This window comes from Glycine soja, chromosome 20, assembly GCF_004193775.1.
Source record: "Glycine soja cultivar W05 chromosome 20, ASM419377v2, whole genome shotgun sequence".
Lineage (NCBI taxonomy): Eukaryota > Viridiplantae > Streptophyta > Magnoliopsida > Fabales > Fabaceae > Glycine > Glycine soja.
The window spans coordinates 50624731-50640692 of record NC_041021.1 but is presented as its reverse complement, the minus strand read 5'-3'; the positions used below and the strand labels follow the sequence as shown (position 1 = coordinate 50640692).

Below are 15962 nucleotides of genomic sequence, written 5' to 3'. Positions count from 1 at the left end.
GTTACTTACGGTGCTTAAGACGGATAAATATGACCATCACGTTGAAATAAAGGGCCACCAAAGTCACCTTATTCTCCACATTATAATATTATTTGGTTTGAATCACCACACACATACCAACTATTCTTCTTTCAAGGGAGTATCAAAGTATATATCAATAGTTACTTTTTTGGAATTCTCGGAAAAGTAAAATGCACTAGCACCAAAAACAGACAAAATAAATGTGCTGCATCCGGGGAATAGAACCAACTTTGAAGCTTGGCTGTAACTTATGTGAAGGAAGTCAAATTAAACTTTTATGTGTAAAAGGAATAAAAAACAAATTCTAATGTGTCTCTGGGATGAGGTCTTAAAATGGCCAGCTAGATTAACATATAGAAGGATCCACCAGAAGCTTTTCAGCTCAAATCTATAGATTTGGTTTGGTACCAGAGAACTGAAGCAAGAATAGTATCTCCCACACCCTAAAACATTGACACCAAACACTGTTGAAAACATTGAACAAGTTTATATCAATTTTTACCCTTGATACTAGTAAAAGATTATAAAGTTGCAATAATTATATATATATATATATATATATGCCATATCACAAGCTGGTAATATTAAAAAAAAATTATGTTTTTTAATATTATAAAGAATGTCAAATTCGGTTCACCTGAATTATTTAACAGTTCAGTTAGATTCGAGAGAATTATATTTACAGTTCAAATAATAGTTCAGTTGAGTGTGATTTGAATTCAACATCCCTAATCATAGGAGTTTAGATCAAGTATCTTTTAGATGGACAATTTGACTGTTGTTCAGATCATTAAAAGAAGGTATCCCAATTCCCATCTCCTTCTTCCCCTGGTGAATGATACTCTCAAACTCCTGAGTTATCAGGGTTGGGATACAAATGTCAGACATGCTCATAGATAAGCTAATTCTTGTGAGAATCATTTGGCTACGATGGGCCATGATGCTAATTTTGGTTTAAATTTGTATCATGACATTCCCTCTGCATTTAGTTCCTTTTGTTTCTGCCAATGCTAGAGGTGTCTGTTACCCTCGTTTGATTGGGCATTTTAATAAAAAGAAGAAGAAATGCTTGAAACTTAGTTTAGAGAGTAACTCAATTTTGTGACATTTTGTCTCTTACTCTTTGATTTTTTATTATTACTATTAAGAAAATAATTAACACCGAAGGTGCCTTGTTAAATATTTCATTGAAATGTCAGCAGTGCCACCATAGCACTCAACGAGTCAACGTAGATCATTGGCGGTATGTAAATTGAGACTGTACATCCATTGACTGAAGCTACTCATTCAAGTAGCCAAGTTAGACTTGTGCTCTTAAAAAATACAGTGAACGCGTCAATTTAATATAAAAAAATGGTGAATCAATTTAGTGTCCGAAATAAATCACAGAACCAGTTTTAAAAGAAAGAACACCCAATCTTATCATTAAAAGGATATAAATAATATATTTTGTTGAAATTGACGTATACCAACTCATCCATAATTAAATTTTAAAAAAAATATATTAATATATCAGTTTAATGTCTATGCATTATTTTACATTGTTGTCATCTAATCACATAAATTCATTTGAATTATTTTAAGATAATTATTTTAAAATTCAACAAATTTTTTATACATGATAATTTATCATGACTACGAAATTATTTTTGCATTAAGTGCATAACCTTTTTTTCCCTCAATTTATTTTAATAATGAAGTTCTAGAAGAGTTTTCAAACACTTCTGTAATTTGAATTTTTAATTTCAAAATGTATTAAGCCGTTTTTAAATTAAATTTCCAGCAGTAATGCACAAGTTAGACAGTTATAATTGTAGAACAGTTGAAAAAGCTAATTCCCAATATTCCATCTCAAAATAATGGTCGATTATCAAAACAAATTGCACGTAGAAATATTGATTGAATGGTGTGGCCATTTTGCACCAGAAGATTACATACAGAGCCACGTCACAATACGAGACCTCTAACACCAAGAAGCCCCTCTTCTTCAATCAGGTCAAGGTACCACCACTCTATTTTCAGGTTTCGAAGTTCGCTGAGAGTTTTTTCCTTTGATTAATTATGTTGATTCTACATAAATATATGCAACAACATGATGAGGTCGAACTCTTGGATTTGAAAAATTACCTGAAGCTGGAGGTGCAAAATCAAATTAGAGCCTGCAGATACATGAAAAATATACCATCTTTTTTATACATGAAATTTGATTGCTAGAGGAATCCTTTAGTTGATTCCCCACATCCATAAAAAAAATGAAAGTTAACTTCAAATCCTTAATTACTTGTATCAACATTGACGATCTGTGTATATTAAATTTCACATAAATTAGTTATCTATCAAAATAAATTTATTAATCCGATAAAGTATCAATTAGTTTGAATTTACTTAAAATTTTATAAACTTAATCTATTAATTTTATAAGGCCTTTCAATTATATATAATGATTAGATGTAAATATAAAAGTTTAACACCTTGTATCAATTTATCCTGTCTCATATACACATATATATACATTATAAGAGGTGTCACAAGTGAGAATTTCTTGATTAATGTGAAAAAAATAACTACAATTGGTCTACACAACTATTCATAAATGATCAAAATTAATATTTATAGTGTGTGGTAACATGATTACTAAAATATTTATTAACATAATTTTTTATAGGAAAAAAAGATACTGCAATCACATTTAGCACGAGACATGGCCAATTTGGTTAATAACGAGTACCCAATTTACATGAGGAATAAAGCCATCTTTCCATGGAAGATATAGAGGGGAAAAAAAAAGATTTGCAGCACAGTTAATACATCTTCAAAACCAATACATGCATTTTACCTAATAATGCATTATTCTTGCATGTTATACATCAAAATTGTAGCTATTGAATGATTAGAGCACCTACAATCCGCTAATAGGTCAGTAAGGTGTGTGATAAGCTGCAGTAAAATGTTAGTCTTAACTCATAATAACCTCATATTCCTATCCTTACGCCCTATATCAATTTTCAACCCATAAATTAGCTAGGAGTGTTGTAGAACCTTGGAACCTTTATCTAGCTTCCCTTTAGCATATATATCCGTTCCCTTTTCTTCTAGTTTACACCGAATCAATTAAGTATCCCCTTCTCATGCATCCTTATTGATTAATGCACCGTTCCGACCACAAAACAATATTTTTGTTCTTCTCTTTAGCTAATTTTAGCCGAATCCAAGAAAAGGATTTTGTGAAATCTATCTATCAAATTAACAAAATCAAAAGACCCCTACAGAAATTCTCTGCTTCTACATTTGACCAAACAATCACGTGCCATAACAACATACATCTCCTCTTGATATGTGGGAGGTAATGAGAAGCCCAAAGGAGAAAGACATCCAAACTAGCTAGTCCAAGCATAAACAATTGTCCAAACTCCAAACCTTTAAAAACCTAGCTAGGATATGCAAAAAAGTGTGTATCTTCATAATATTTGGCATAAAACACGCATTTAGTTTATTATTAATTAGATGAACGAGACCAATTATAACAATTGGTGTTAAACTTTTGCGGTTCCACGACCTAACAATTAACTTAGTGTAGAATATGAAACTGTTAAATTGTAAATTCTAATAAAGTATATAAGGATTATAAAATTTCATTGAAATAAAAAATAATTATGATTTTATGGAACTACATTATCTTGAAAGCTAGATAATATATTAATTCTGAATTAAACAGCAGTGAAAATAGAAGACAAGCATTGATAAGAAATAAAGAGCCTAATTAACTAGGTGTTGGACTCTACAGGGTCCTATTTGATTTTGAGACCTCCAGCAATTAATTTTGCTCATCCAACCTCAACAGCAGACTCAGTAGTTTTTCTTTTTCAAAGACTTTGCTTTTGTTGTTTCCAATTCCCGCTGCAGCAGAGAGATGTCTCCTTCGGATTATGGCCATCAGTATCTTCTTTCTCTGATCACTTTCGGTCTCAAACACGTTTGGGCAGGTGTGGATGCCACCATCATCATCATCTTCGTCTGTTGGTTCGACGTCGTGGTCACATATAATTAGGTTCTTGAAAGTATTAATAATGTTATCATGATCACAAAGTAGGGTTTTGCCTTCATGATGATGATGATCTAACCATGGGGGCTTTGAATTAGCGCCACCATTACCGACAGCAACAACCTTATTATAATTTGGTGGCATTCGGAGAAGTTGGGCTTTGAGAAAGTCGGTGCCGTCGACGTCGGTAATTTCTGGGGATAGGGACATGTTTTCAACCCTTTCACCAATAAGGCTTCGATTGGGTTGTTGGAAGCAATGGAATTGTGAATGATGATGGCCACATTTTATAGGAGATTTGTGTCATTTGATTGCACTAATTCCGTCAAGAACAAATTTATTTGGCTTTGGAACAATATTTAATACTTAGATATACTACAATATTTTGGCCAGTCCAATGTGTCAAATTAGAGAATTCTGCAATTCAGAATATATGGAAAGTGTTTTAAGGATCTGAGTTTGAAGATTCAAATATATTTTAATATCAGCATTTCCCAAATTATTACCTCCATCTTCTATATGTTTTCCATTCTATGGTCAAAGTCTCTCGTCATTCTTATTAATTATATCAGATAAAAATAACTCTAAATTATCTTACCATTTCTTTTTACATTAATTCATGCTTATAAAAAAGTATTGAATTTTTAATTTTTATTACCAACAAGATATTATAATATATTACCAATATATTTCAGATTTGAGTTTGTAAAAAACGCCCCCACTAACCTTTTCATATTTGTAAAAATATCTTTTATGTATAATAATATTTATGTAATTTGAAATGCAGTGAGAATAAATCTCATTATACTTTTAATTCAATTTTCTAAAATAATGAAAGTTATCAATGAAGGCACTAGATAAAGAATAGGTGTTTTGAGCACTTAGATGATTTTGGTTAAAATTAATTTTAAAATAAAAAATCTATATTTAGATCTTTTATTTTAAAATTAAATTAATAGTAAAACTATATTAAAATGTAAATACGAAGCAAAAAATACCGAAATTGCTTTACTATGCTCAGTAAAAAAGAATAGTTATTATATGCATGTGTAAAAATGAATTTTATACTAATAATATATAAAAATTAAACTCTAAAACCGATCGATCAAATACTTGTGCGTGTTTAGATTCATATTAAGTTATATAAAAATACATTGACACACCAGTTAAAAACATGATTACTCATATGATGATGGCTTTCCAATAAAACATCATATGGGGTGACTCCCCCATTAGCCATATACAATGACCGTCCTATTAACGATGATATCGGTTGATATTCAATGTGATTTTTTAAAGAGAATATTCAATGTAATTTTGGTTTATGCACAGTAAATCTATCTTTATACTCTCACCTATGAATATATTACATTTATATTATTAATTAATCAAGGTTATTGTATAGTCTTACAACACCAAGACATAAATGACTCCTTGATAATTTTAGATAAAATAAGATATAATAAAATAAGATAAAATAGGATATAATATAAGAACATATTAAATAAAAACGTAATAAGTTTTAATTTTATTTAGCATTTGATGCGCACTAGATAACAAATCATATATAATAATACGATTCATTGTAAATTATGTTCATATAACAAAGTTGCTGTTCCAATGAATAATATATATATATATATATATATATATATATATATATATATATATATATATATATATATTAAAACAGTTTTTTTCTCCAAATTATGAAGATTATAAAAAAATTCTTAAAATTATTCAAGTAATTCTCCTTTAAAATATTTGATATATATAAATTTTTTGCATAATAAATAATTATAGACATATAATAATAATAATAATAATAATAATAATATTTAATATATTATATTATGCAGAGAGTGAGCTTATCATGTCTTATTAATCCTACACTAGCACTCCCATCAGAATAAAAAAATACACTAAAATAATAGAGTATAATAAAAGATAAGATAATATTATCATATCATATTAATATAACCAAACATATCTAATTAAAATGTCTATCATCGTCATATTAAATTAATGTGAAAGATGAGTATTTATGATTTATACACATGAAAAGGATGTGTAAGGACTTATTCTATTTTAATTTTTAATATTAATTAAAATATATTCCAACTAGTCTCCATTATTTATTTTTAATTTGATTTAAGGTTAATTAATGTCTCAGAAAGTTTCAATTGTTACCTCCATGTTTTATTTCGCATTTTACGATCAAAGCCTGTAATAGGTTTTATTATGCCTGAAAAGGAGTTATTCTCTAATAGGATTTTTTATAGGGTATTATTCTTTATTAGATAGATGGGAAACATATGCTTACGCTTGATGTAATATATGGTGTAGAGTTTCAAGTCAAAAGATAAGGTGCATGCATATTGGGAATTGAATTTTTATCACTAAGGTTTAAGTGACTTAAATACAAAGTGAAAAATTATATTTTACTAGATGAACCTTAGTTGAATGGATGCATTGAAAGTTATTTTTATTTCAACTTTCAAAAGAGTTTATTTATTATAGTTGGTGACAATCTTCACTATAAATAGAGAAGATAATTAGTGAAGAAACACAATACATGAAAAGAGTGTGTGAGAAGAAAGATTGTGAAACAAAATCACTTTGTTGAGAGAAAAATGTCTTTGTGTGAGAGTGTTATCATTTCTTGTAACCATTGAGTGAAATATTCGGGTTTATAGAGTGATACACTATTTGGAGTGGTTACAATCTTGTAATCATTCTTGTGATAGTGAAATAGTTTTGAGACGATTCTGTGAATGTAGACAAGAGATATCGAACCATGTTCAATTCTTGTGTTTGTTATTATTTTTTCTAAGGTATAATCTTTGTGTGTTCTCACGATCCTTTGTGGATGTGAGTAATTTTATTTATGGGAGAGTTGAACCCAATAGTGATACCAGAACATTGATTTCCCAAGTCATGGTTATCTTAATTTGACTGAAACTAAATTCACAAAAAATATAATTAACTAATTATAAAATTAATTTTTGGGATAAGCCAAAAATGATAATTACATGTGGGATTTTCTTAATATCACAAAGTCAATATTTAGATAAAATTTATTTGAAATGGAGCCTACTTTTAATATATATATATATAACACTGATCTACATTAAATTGTGATATTTTAGTGGTTTAAGATTTATAATGATTACAATTCTTATGCAATTCATGTGAATGATGATTTTTTAAAGCTTATATCATGATTTTAAGATACATTTGATTTTAATTTTAACACCTTGATTTTAATTTTAATGAGTGCCAAAAATGGTCTATTTGTGTTGATTACTTGATGAATAATTTGACAATTAAGTATGAAAAGAGTATGCACAATCAAATGTTAGTCATCTTAAAAAGGAAAACATTTATATTTTATCGAGAAATAACACCTTAGCCTTTTATGTTAACAAATTTTAAGATTAAAATATATTTCTATTTATTCTTAATTTAATATGTATATAAATAGAAAAAGTGACTTGTATATGTGAATACTTATTTATATGAGAATACATGAATAATTAATAATTAATAATGTATGTATCAAGATTAAAAATAATATATCATTGAGATTAAGATATACTTGTTAACAACCTTTAAGGAATCATTAATATGTTTTTTTACATGTAAATTATTCATATGTTATTATTATTATTGTCACTATCATCATCACCTTTATTACTATCACCATCACCATCATTGTCTCTATCAATGATAGTGGCCATGATCAATAATGATAATAAAAATAATAATGATACTAATGGTGATAGAAGAGACATTGGTGGTCTCACAAGAATAATTGCTCTTGTCACATAATTTAAATGCAAGCTTATTCTTAGTGGTAGCTGATTGCGTTGTAAAATCTGACCGTCTATGCAAATTAATCCTATAGAGAACGGGTCTAAGCAAATTAGCTAAATAGATTTTGCACTATTAAAAGTAGGCAGTGCTGAATTTCAATTCTGGAAGGTTTGGTTAGATGGAAGAATATAAGAGAATTAATACTGATGATACAGGTATTCACAATACTGACGAGACCTACAGAAAATCTAGGCTTCCTAAAAAAAATTACCGACTCAACCCCACAAAATTTAATAGACACCATAGATCGTATCACGTTTAGGAACAAGGCATGAACCAAATACAACTATATCCCAGTATTGTGATTGTTCCCAGCTAGAATTAGAGAAATTTCTAACCCTCGGCTAAAAGCCTGGTTAAACATTAGGCGAGTTTGGAATGTTGATACAAATGGGAACCACGAAAAGAAGGCAATGGGTACAAAGATGAGCATTCCCATACCAGCATCATAGAGCCGAGCAATTGATCTAACAGATTTCCATAGTCCAAACCTCTTCATCACCGGCTTCCAGGCAGCAGCAATCTAAACATGGACAATCAAAGCACAAAAATAAGAGGCACTGCATACAAATGAGATGTGAATCCATTGTGTACAAAATCAGCTCCATTTCAGCACATTGAATAGTGTTCTTCGTACCCCAAAAAAGTGAATGGACAAGTGTATAAGATTCTAGATGTCAAACAATGTCAATAGAAACAATTTGGCATCCATATGGGCAAGGTACAATTTCATTAAAAGAAAAGAACATGTAGAGGATCCTGTTCTTTTGTTTCTTTAACAAATGCAATTGTTCACCTTTTAAGCTGGTTTTGTGCGATTGAATTAGGTCCTAAAGTCCAAATTCTAAGACAGGCAATCCAATTGCGTAAAGAACAAATAATAAACATGGTTCAGAGGAAAAGAAAACTCACTGACAGAATTCCCCAACCAGTAGGAATGAAAGCCAACATAGAAGCAAATATGTCCGGTAAAGACAGTTCAGTCAATATAACTGCTACAACTAAACCAGCCAGTGCAACTAAAAGGGAGATTCCTTGTATAAAGCGCAAAAGAAGCTGGAAATTGACCGATATCTTCTGGCTAAAGGTGAATACCTATTGTTCAAGAATAAAAGATAGCATCAAGATACAAAATTACCAACATACACATCTAAATGGAGCACAAACACAACACATATTTTTCACCTTGAAAAGAATTATAAGCACAGCCAGAACTACCCATGAGAGACCATAAACCTATACAAAATGCCAAACAGAAGCGGTCAGTTCACAAACCTGTTCATATTCTGTACATGTAAATATGTAAAAAGAATTGCATACTAACACTTGTCAAATATAGAACGAATCAAGCCATCCTATATATATGGATAATTTAAACAGAACCAAAGAAGTCAACTCTCAAAAAACAAATATCGTCACTACAGAAAGCTGTGGCTGATACCTAGGAAACATAGATAAAATACATGTCACATACACGGTAAGAGTAATTACAGATATTAAGCATGCGATAAGCGAGTAATTAGGTATTAACTGTATAGTTAAAACGAGTTCTGTAATTTGAAAGTCAAGTTAGGAATCATCTTGGACTAGAAAACATGTAAGCAGCATAAATAAAAGCCTGTGTACACTAATTATTAATTAATCACACAACTTCCACAAAAACTGGAAACAAGAAAAATAAGCTTGTATATAAGCAGGTAATACCGTCAGTGAAGTACTTGTTCCTTTCACATTAAGCTTGTACACGATACCATATTGAAAGATGAAAAATCTAAGACTCAGAATGGTTTCTGCTATCCTTGAACCCAAGCTCCTGATATGAGCCTGTAGACGAAATAATTTATGAATATTCAGACAGATATTTGAATAAAGTCAAACAATGATGAAACCAAATGTTAAATTGAGAGGGAATATATGACAAATTTAATTATATTATCTAACCATTGAAGAGCCTATCATTTTGAGGAAGAGAGAATGTTTACTTCATGGATTAGCTTGCTCTTACTGTTGCAAATTAATTATATTATCTAACTAAATTATTAAGCAAGTAATATATACTTAATATAGATTGCATTTCCAGTAGTTTTAATCAATTTCAGTTGGCTGAAGAAAGCATGACCAACAGCCTTTACCCGTCATCTTTATCCAACTTTGCATCCAGAGCCGAATTTGAAAGATAAATTTTGAATTGTAACAAATAATAAATAAATGAATGATAAACCAGAAATGGAACCAAGGAGATTAAGAATCTTAATAAAGCTGTGTAGGCTGCATGTCAGAAATGAAAACTCCCATGAAATGAGTGATGCATTAGAGAAAATTCATATAGGCAATCTGATCCAGTGATATATGCAACAAAGAAATGCCCCTAAAAGCATAGGCAATCTGTTCCAACCAAGACAACTGCTCACATTGCATATTGCAACAAAATTTTGGGATTTAACTCGTCTAAAGTGAGGAAATATGTAAAGTGAGAAAGTAACGCACACACTACCATTGATCTAAAGTGTGTCAAGTTGTTAAGGTGCTTTAATTCAAATAAACAGTGGACACACCCTTTCACAGTTTATATATTTCCTCACCAAATCCACACTTTTGGTATTCACAAAAACCATTGAAACAACTGAGAAACTTCTAAATCATTTTGATAAGGATCAGGGGGTCATTGGGCCTAAGGAGCCAATGGCAAATGAGACATCAAAAACCCAAGAGAGTGGATCGTTTATACTCGTAGGAAGAAGAGGGCAAATTAGGAAAAAGGGGATTTGGAGTTTGTTAGAGGAGAGAGAATAAATATTTTCTGTTATGGTCTTTTGCTTTTTATCATCAGGTGTTGGTTAGGGGAAGAGGAAAAATTTTTTTTGGGTGATATTATGGCTTTTGCCTTAAGGTAGAGAAAATAGCTTTTCTCTATACGGAGCATAGCTCTGGGACATTAGGGGTTCATCCTCTATTGTAATTTTCTGTTTTCCTTCAATCAATATTGAGTACTCACCTGTTCTTCTTCATTCCCTTGTTGTTATTTCTTGCTGTTGAATCTGTTTTGTATTACATTTGTATAATGTTTTGTTGTGAATCATGTCTATAAAAACCATTGACCTCTAAATCATTTGTACTAAAATGAGAAACAGTTTTTTTTCCCTTCTAAATGTGCTTGAGCATCACCTGAATGATCTATTTATATTTTATAAGGATTGCAAAGATAATCACAGCCAAATACAAATTATAAGAGAGCGAGTTATCACTACTTCCTAATATGCACTGAATTTAGCTATATACAAAGTATCTGACTACTAGGAAAGAGGAACAACATTAAAAATGCACTTATTTCCTAAAATACTCGTATTTCCAGCATCCTTCTTAATGATTTTGCCTATATTTTTTTCTTTATCTTCCTCTGCCTCTAACAATAGGGCTACCCTATATCTGATCTTAACTCGTTATTGGGGCTTCTATAGTTCTTCTTCACACATGCTCAAATGCCCAAGGAGATATTCTACCATTTTTTCTCCAATAGATGTTACCCCAATTTTCTCTTTAATTAATGCCTTCGTTCATAATCATATCTTGTCCACTAGTATGTCCATACATCTAAGATCCAACAGAACATTATCATCTCTACAACAATGAGTCCTAAAGAAGTGTCCAATTTATTTTATCACTGTTGGACTACTATTTTAGAATAGTGCCCGATGTTCTTAGTGAATATTGTTGTTTAGAAAAGCAGCTGCAACAGCACAAATACCCAGATAGAACCTATAGGATACATACATCTGTAAGACATCATTGTACTTATCTTATTTGAGATTTTATGGGAGTTAAATTAACAAACACCATATTAATAGATAAGGGTAAAAATATATAAAAGCAATAAAAAACATTTATTGATTAAGGCAAAACACTAATTACCAGTTCTTCTTCCCACCAAGCTTCCCAGCTTTCTTCTCCCTTAACACCAATTCCACCTCGGTAGAGTAGCCAATTTGTCCAATCTCTGAAATCTTCCACCACCCTAAAAAAGCACCGTGAAGGAAAATAATCATGACTCATGAGACATGCCAGGAAGAATACAAAGATAAATAGATAATACTTACTTTTGCCACTCAAATCCAGATGGGTTGAATAAATATGGAGCAAACAACCAGGATAGAGCCATAAACCAACTGCTTATACTCAAAAGAATATATGAGAGTGCACCACCTTCATTATAGCCATAAGCAAGATATACTATCAACAAAAGCGCAACCTCCAACCTGAGGACAAAACATAGGAATACAATTATTACATTCCAGGAAAAGGAAAACAGGTATCCAATCTAAACGAGAATAATTTCATAAACAAAAACACGCAAGAGTATTCTAAAACCATCAGCCCAAACAATTTGAGTGCTTAGAGTAACAGCAGTTGGAATAGCAGCAGTCAAATAAGCTCAGTTAATTTCTGCTAACCCTCAGTTAGATGCAATCACTAAACCTCTCTCTCCAGTGAAAGCTGGTAACTAACTGTTAGAAGCTTGCGTTGCAAGACTCTTAGATCTAGTATAAAAGCTATGTTGTAACTGAATCTAATCGGGAATGAAATCATAATTTTTTTTTGATCCGCAAAAATAATATTATATATTAGATAAGTTTCAATACAAGTCGTATGAAGTGTCCCATGTGGAGGTTTGGTTCCCTAATACAAAACTAATCATGATGGATTAAAGAACCAAAACTCTAAGTATATATTGGTGATCCCTATCTGTGGAGCTATTTTCCACTAATTACAAAACCCTTCTCTGATATGACTTGACCATTGATGGAAAGGATTGTCGAATCCTTTTTCTAGGTTCCTTAACCCAGCAAAAGAAAATGGCATCATCCAGTATCTTACTGGTGTTGGGGCTATCATTTGAAAATACGATTCTGTTTCTATGGTTCCATATACTCCAAGTTAGTGCCACCCACCAAATTAACCATCTTTGTGACTTGATACCAAGATGTGCATTGCAGAATGAGTGCTGCATGAAATTCTGCCTTGGGTGTTGCGAAAAAGATCCCACCATGTTGATCCAAGACAAGGATTCCCACCATATCTGCCTAATTCTGTGACAGCTGAAAAACAAATGCCCTGCATCCTCCTCCTTTTCTGTACAGAATGGGCAGAGTGTATCATTGATGTCGATATTTCTTCGAGTCAAGTTCAATTTAGTGGGCAGTCTGTCTCTCATTAATCTCCAGACAAAAAATGCTACCTTGTTTGGTATTTTTAGCTTCCATATGGCATGAAAAATTCCATTTGTGTTATCATCTTTTGAGTTCTTGTCCAGTAATTGGTATGCACTTTTAACTGTGTATTTTCCAGTGGTATCATTTGTCCATACCCATTTGTCCAATTGCTGGAGATTTATATTAATAGCTTGTATTTCCTCCAGAAAATCAGCCCCCATACTTATTTCAGTCTCGAACAATAGCCTCCTCCACTGCAGACACCATTCCCATCAGTTGTCCATCCATCTTCCCAAAATCTAGCTTTTGAACCAGACCCTACATTCCATCTTATGCCCTGTTGGAACCAGCTTTCCTCCCCTGAGTTATGACACACCTTTTTCAGGTCGTACCACCATTTGGAGACTGCTTGAGGTGTATTGTTGCCATCCAAGCTCCGCCAACCTCCATAGTTGGAGTCCAACACTCTAGCCCAGAGTTCTCCCTGATGGTGAAATAGATCCCACTTCCACTTTCCTAGGAGAGCCTGATTGAATTTGGTCAAGTCTCTAATTCCCAGGCCTCCTTTTTCTTTTGATAGACATACTGTCTCCCAGCTAACCCAAGCAATTTTGTGGTTATCCATATCTCCACCCCATAAGAAACTTCTTTGTATTGTGATTAGCTTGTGTACCACCTTTGGAATCCTGAAAAAAGAAATAAAATAGATAGGAATTGAATTTAGGGTTGACTTTATCAAAGTCACCCTGCCTCCAAAAGATAATGGCTTTTGTTTCCACTTAGCTAATCTACTCTCACATTTTTTAACTATGGATTCCCAAGTCACACAGCTTTTTGGGTTTGCCCCGATGGGGATACCCAAATAGGTAAACGGTACAGCTAGCAAGCTACAATTGAAGTACAAGGCAGCATCATTCAACCATTCAGCAGATTTTCAAACCGCCCCAAATTGACTTTTTGCATAGTTGATTTTTAGGCTTGATACCATCTCAAAACTTCTGAGTATTGCCTTGAGGACCTACACGTTTTGCACGGATGCTTCACTGAAGAAAATGGTGTCATCTGCATACTGCAGGATGCTGATTTCTATTCCATCTTTTCCCACCAGCAGCCCCTTGTACTTGTTTGCTTTTATTGCTTCTCTCATTAAACCCGTTAAGCCCTCAGCCACAATATTAAATAAGAGAGGGGCTAGTGGATCCCCTTGTCTTATTCCCTTTTGTGGATCCACAAATTTTAGTTTCTCTCTTTCTATTACTTTCTGTCTGTTACTCACTGAGGAGGTCCATCGAGTTATTGAGGCTCTAGTGAATGCTAAATCTGGCACTTGGGCATGACACCTCTGTTTGCTATCAAGGCTACAACCATCATTTTCTTTATAAATGAGTTCAATTAATACGTAGGGGTAATCAAGTAGGACCAAGCAGTAATCAAACTACATTGACCCAGGTCTTGTATGTGATTCCTACTAGTGATGCTTCATTGGTAGATTGCCTCAAAATATCACTATAAGCTCATGTTGAGGCTTAAGGCATGTCCTGACCTTGGAACAGGACAACCTCCACTCCCTAAACCTTTACCATATTATCAAAAGAGCAAAGGCAACATGTTATCCCCTCTCAATGAAACATCATTCCCACACTAAATCTTCAACCTAACAATCCAATTAGAATTCTCAAATATATCGTAAGGCTGCGTACAATATCCCTCCCCCATACCTTCGCATAGCGAAGAGCCTCCGGGCAATGGGGTACGAAGAAGAAGAAGAAGTATCGTTTCCTGTTAATACAACTGTTCTAAATAATCATATTCAAGAAATGTATCATAATAAGAAATTTGAAGTTATACTGTAGTAAAGATGGACACTTAGAGTAAAAAAAAAATGTTGATTTCATACTTTGAAATTTTATGCTGCTTGAAATTTCTTATCAGTGTTGGGAAACTGATGAGATAAGCAAAGAATGCTAGAAAGGGAATGAATTAGCATTATTCAACTGAACCCTTGGGTAGCTTAGGCGGTTAGGAAGTTATGCCAGCTGTCACGATGACAGCTGAGCCTATAAATAATCAGTTGTAAACTACTGTTAAGGTTGGCCAATAAAAATCTCATCTCTCTTTTCTTCTTTTTCTAAGTTTCCCTGAATTTCAACATGTACATAATTTGAAATTTTGGAAACTTAATGTCGCACAATAAGCACACCAGATATTATCATGTATTGTCTACTTAGAAAAACAGCACGTCTCACCCTTTAACAAAATGACTACGAGAGTAGAGTCTGTAGTTCTCTGAAAATTTGATATGGCGAACAACAAACCCGCGGCCAGTTGCTTGATACTGTTGACAAATAAACAGATTAACATTTCAGAAGACAAGTACAGAAAGAGACAGCATAGAGTAGGCAGACAAACCCTTGCACCACCATGAAGAATTGTCCGACCAAAATAATGTGTTCTTGTACCCAAGGAAAATGTGAAAAAGACAGTGCAAAGCTGGAATTGCATTGTGACAAAACTGACAATGGCCTGCAGAGCAATATTTGAAAAAACAAACAATAAAAACATATTAGGAAAAACATCAATATTTTTGCTTGCAGGGCATTGAATATATAAAATCAAGACAGATTCAACAGAGATGAAGAAAATACCAATTCATTAACTGAAATAATAATCAAATGCCTAAAAGATGTAGGATAGTAGCCAAATAAAAGATGATGTAATCAGGATGTACACTTGACGCAGGTTCCCAAGGCCTTTTTTATTTAATACAAATAGTAACAGTATGAAAAAATGGCCAATATAGCCAAGAATACTTGAGG

At 32.4% G+C, this 15962-nt stretch overlaps 1 protein-coding gene across 3 annotated transcripts in view; it reads right to left on the bottom strand.

Annotated features, from left to right (window-relative positions):
* Window positions 1–7988: 7988 nt before the first annotated feature.
* Window positions 7989–15962, bottom strand: part of LOC114403203 (callose synthase 9-like) — a 63724-nt gene continuing 55750 nt past the window's right edge. For 2 of the 3 annotated variants that reach the window (XM_028366006.1, XM_028366005.1), the window contains exons 46-53: window positions 15556–15669; window positions 15393–15481; window positions 12034–12192; window positions 11849–11951; window positions 9644–9763; window positions 9125–9175; window positions 8852–9034; window positions 7989–8462 (exon numbers count right to left, since the gene is read on the bottom strand). In XM_028366006.1, coding sequence (XP_028221807.1) covers window positions 8226–8462; window positions 8852–9034; window positions 9125–9175; window positions 9644–9763; window positions 11849–11951; window positions 12034–12192; window positions 15393–15481; window positions 15556–15669 — 1056 coding nt within the window. In that variant the 3' untranslated portion in view covers window positions 7989–8225. Of the gene's footprint in view, window positions 8463–8851; window positions 9035–9124; window positions 9176–9247; window positions 9381–9643; window positions 9764–11848; window positions 11952–12033; window positions 12193–15392; window positions 15482–15555; window positions 15670–15962 lie in introns of those variants that run through there. The other variant, XM_028366007.1, reaches the window with a different exon arrangement.